This window comes from Carlito syrichta, unplaced genomic scaffold, assembly GCF_000164805.1.
Source record: "Carlito syrichta isolate Samal-C Ts95f unplaced genomic scaffold, Tarsius_syrichta-2.0.1 Scaffold56418, whole genome shotgun sequence".
Taxonomy (NCBI): domain Eukaryota; kingdom Metazoa; phylum Chordata; class Mammalia; order Primates; family Tarsiidae; genus Carlito; species Carlito syrichta.
The window spans coordinates 33,610-37,367 of record NW_007000514.1 but is presented as its reverse complement, the minus strand read 5'-3'; the positions used below and the strand labels follow the sequence as shown (position 1 = coordinate 37,367).

The 3,758-nt window shown below is 54.9% G+C and overlaps 1 protein-coding gene across 1 annotated transcript in view; it reads right to left on the bottom strand.

The window, feature by feature from the left end:
* Positions 1-3,758, bottom strand: part of IGHMBP2 (immunoglobulin mu binding protein 2) — a gene marked incomplete at its 3' end in the record, with an annotated part of 22,026 nt that overhangs the window by 17,776 nt on the left and 492 nt on the right. Inside the window, exon 2 of the mRNA XM_021708084.1 lies at positions 536-705. Within this exon, the coding sequence (XP_021563759.1) occupies positions 536-705 (170 nt within the window). The remainder of the gene's footprint in view (positions 1-535; positions 706-3,758) is intronic.

Here is a 3,758-nt window from a genome sequence, read left to right as displayed (position 1 = left end):
AAAAAAAAAAAAAAAAAAAAAAAAATTAGCTGGGTGTGACAGCATGCGCCTGTGATTCCAGCTATTTAGAAGGTTGAGGCAAAAGGATCGCCTGAGCCCAGCAGGTTGAGGCTGTGGTGGCCATGAGCGTGCCACTGCCCTCCAGCCTGGGCGACAGTGAGACGCCTACTCAAAAAATAATATAACAACAACATTTTGTTTTATCGAATATACAAAAAGTATTGTTTCGACATATACTCATTTTTTCAAAACACGGCTCTTGAGATATTCCTAATTGTTTTCGAACTAAATCTTCAAATTCCAGTGTGTATTTTGTACTGGCAACAACCATGGGCCACATTTTAGGCGGCCAATGACCAGGCGAGGCCAGCAGCTGCCATTTTGATCAAAAGGCCACATAAGTGTTGGCCTTCTCATCAAGGGCCATCATCACCCAGTCTCTGCGAGTGCACGAGCTAGGGTTGGAACGCCGGCCAAACTCTGGGACACACACACACACACACACACACACACACACACACACACACACACACACCCGAAGTGAAACTGCTGCTGGGAAGCGCCGCCGCGGACCCGCCTCTCCGGGGCTCGAAGGTGACCAGCAGCCGTCCGTGTAGCCCAGTGCGCTGGCTAGACACCTGCAGTCTCAGCAAGCACACGCCTCGGCTCTGCAGCTCCTTCAGAGAGATGCTCTCCTGCCAGGACCTGGGGACACCAGCATTGAGGCCTTAGGACGGCACCTTGACCAGCGTCCACCTCCCCCCAGGCCAAAAGGTACACGGGAAGGAAAAAAACGGATAAAGATTTGTGCACAGGCCGGGCACGGTGGTACACGCCTGTAAGCCTGGCACTTTGGGAGGCCGAGGTGGGAGGATCACTTGAGGCCAGGAGTTTGAGACCAGCCTGGGCAGCATAGCGAGATCTTGTCTCTACAAAAAATAAAAAAAAATTAGCCAGGTGTGGTGGCGTGCGCCTGTAGTCCCAGCTACTCAGGAGGCCGAGATGGAAGGATTACCTGATCCCAGAAGGTCGAGGCTGCAGTGGCTGTGTTCGTGCCACTGTACTCCAGCCTGGGCAACAGAGTGAGATCCCGACTCAAAAAAAAAAATCTGTACACATGTGCTAAGTCAGCCCCAACAGACTCTGAATCTGCCCACTCCAAAAGCAGCTTCCCCTTGCCCCCGGGGGCAGTTAATGCCAGGACCCTCCTCCCAGCCACCCAGGACAGCCCCTCTGTCACTTTGCCCTCCCGATTCTCCCTCCCCACATCCCGACTCCCACCTGTCCCCAGGTCCATTGGGACCCACCCATTTCTTTCTTTCTTTCTTTCTTTTTTTTCTGAGTTGGAGTCTCACTCTGTCGCCCAGACTGGAGTGCAGTGGCCGCTCCCGGCCACCGCAGCCTCGACCCGCTGGGCTCCAGTGATCCTTCCGCCTCAGTCTTCCTAGTAGCCGAATTACAGGCACTCACTACCACGCCCGGCTAATTTTTGATTTATTGTAGAGATGAGGTCTCGCCTGCCCAGGTGGGTCTCGAACCCGCGGGCTCAGGCAATCCACTCACCTTGGCCTCCCAAAGCGCTGGGATTACAGGCTGAGCCACCGAGCCCAGCCGGGACCCACCCATTTCTACTCCGACTTCCTCTTGGCCTCTCACCCTGGCGGCCACCGCCCTGGTTCAAGACCACCTCATCATCTTCCTGGACTACGCATAGCCTCCTAATTCCTCGCCTCTGGCCTCCACCTGTCCAAGCTTCCAAGCACCAGCAAGAGCAGCCAAGCCAGCCTCCTAAAAGGCAAATCCGCTTGCCTGCCTCGCCTGCCAGCCGCCCTCCCCACATGAAACAGCAAAGCCCTTCTCAGCCTGGACCCTGCCTATCCTGTCACCAATGTCCCAAAGAGCCACCACCGCGGGTGCTTACTGTGCACTTGGTACTGCGCTGAGTACTTGACCAAGAGAGGATTGTCTCGTTCCGGGACAAGCCTGTCCGATGGGGGTGGGAGGAGCCTCTTTTTATTTTACTTTATTTTTTTTTTTTGAGTCGTACTCTCTGACGCCCAGGCTGGAATGCAGGGGCACACTCACAGCCATTGCAGCCTCGACCTGCTGGGCTCAGGTGATCCTCCCGCCCCAGCCTTCAAGGTCCGTGCCACCACGCCTGGCTAATTATTTGATTTACTGTAGAGACAAGGTTTCGCCACGCTGCTCAGGCTGGTCTCAAACCCCTGGGCTCAGGCAAGCCTCTTGTCTCCACCTCCCAAAGTGCTGGGATGACAGGCTTGCGCCACCGTGCTCTCCTTATACACACAAATTTTTTTTTTTTTTGGAGTCAGAGCCTCACTCTGTCATCCAGGCTGGAGTGCAATAGCTCGCTCCTGGCCACTGCAGCCTTGACCTGCTGGGCTCAGGCGATCCTTTTGCCTCAGCCTTCCAAGTAGCTAGAACTACAGGTGCAACACCACCATGCCTGGCTAATTATTATTATTATTATTTTAATTTATTATAGAGATGAAGTCTCGCCAAGTTGCCCGGGCTGGTCTTGAACCAGTGGGCTCAGGCAATCCTCTCGCCTCGGCCTCCCAAAGTGCTGAGATGACAGGCGTGAGTCACCACGCCTGGTCAGGAACCTCCCATTTTTACAGATAATGCCCGCAAGGCGTGGAGCCAGAACCCACAAAGTCACACAGCCATAGACGAAGCAGCTGGGATCCTGACAAGACCAATATGGCTGCAAAAGCTCTTCACGGTCACGATCAAAAGCCTCCCACATAATCAATCTTGTCCGGGAACGGTCCAGTGCGGGCGCTGGAACTGGGCTGCCTGATGGAAATCGAGACTTACAGTGTTAACCCGGGCAAGCTGCTCAACCCTTCTCTGCCTCAGTTTCCTTAGAGGGCAGATGAGAGGGCCAGTGACCCCCTCTGCAGCACTGACAAGAGGCTTAAAGAAATTAACGCGTGGAAAGTGTGCAATTCAGCTCCGAACGTTCCAGGCCTTCGGAAACAAGCCAGGCTGTGCCAAACCTCCCCGCCACCTCCTCCCACGCTGATCCACCTGCACCACCCCTCTTTCCTGCTGGCTTTGCCTAGGCGCCACCTCCTCCATGCAGCCATCCCGGCTGTCCTGGAGGGAAGGAAGGCTTCCCCCAGCGTCCACATACTCTCATTACACACAGCACAGAGCCAGCGCTGAGGAGTGTAAGTTTAGGAAGGGAGTTTCGAGCTGGGTGCAGTGGCCCACACCTATCATCCCAGCACTTTGGGAGGCCGAGGTGAGAGGACTGCCTGAGCCACGGGTTCGAGACCACCCTGGGCAACATGTCAAGACCTCGTCTCTACAATAAATCAAAAAATTAGGCGGGCATGGTAGCATGTGCCTGTAATCCCAGCTACGTGAGAGGATCACCTGAGTCCAGGACATTGAGGCTGTGGTGAGTCCTGATGAGCCACTGCACTCCAGTCTGGGCAACAGAGTAGGATCCTGTCTCAAAAAAACCAAAACCTGGCCGGGTGCAGTGGCTCACACTTGTCATCCCAGCACTGTGGGAGGCTGAGGCGAGAGGATTGCCTGAGCCCACGAGTTCGAGGCCACCCTGGGCAACATGGCAAGACCTCATCTCTACAAAAAAATCAAAAAATTAGCCGGGCGTGGTGGCGTGCACCTGTAGTTCCAGCTACTCGGGAGGCTGAGGCAGGAGGTTTAGGCTGCGGTGGACGTGAGCGTGCCCATTTCCTCCAGCCTGGGCGACACACTCGAAC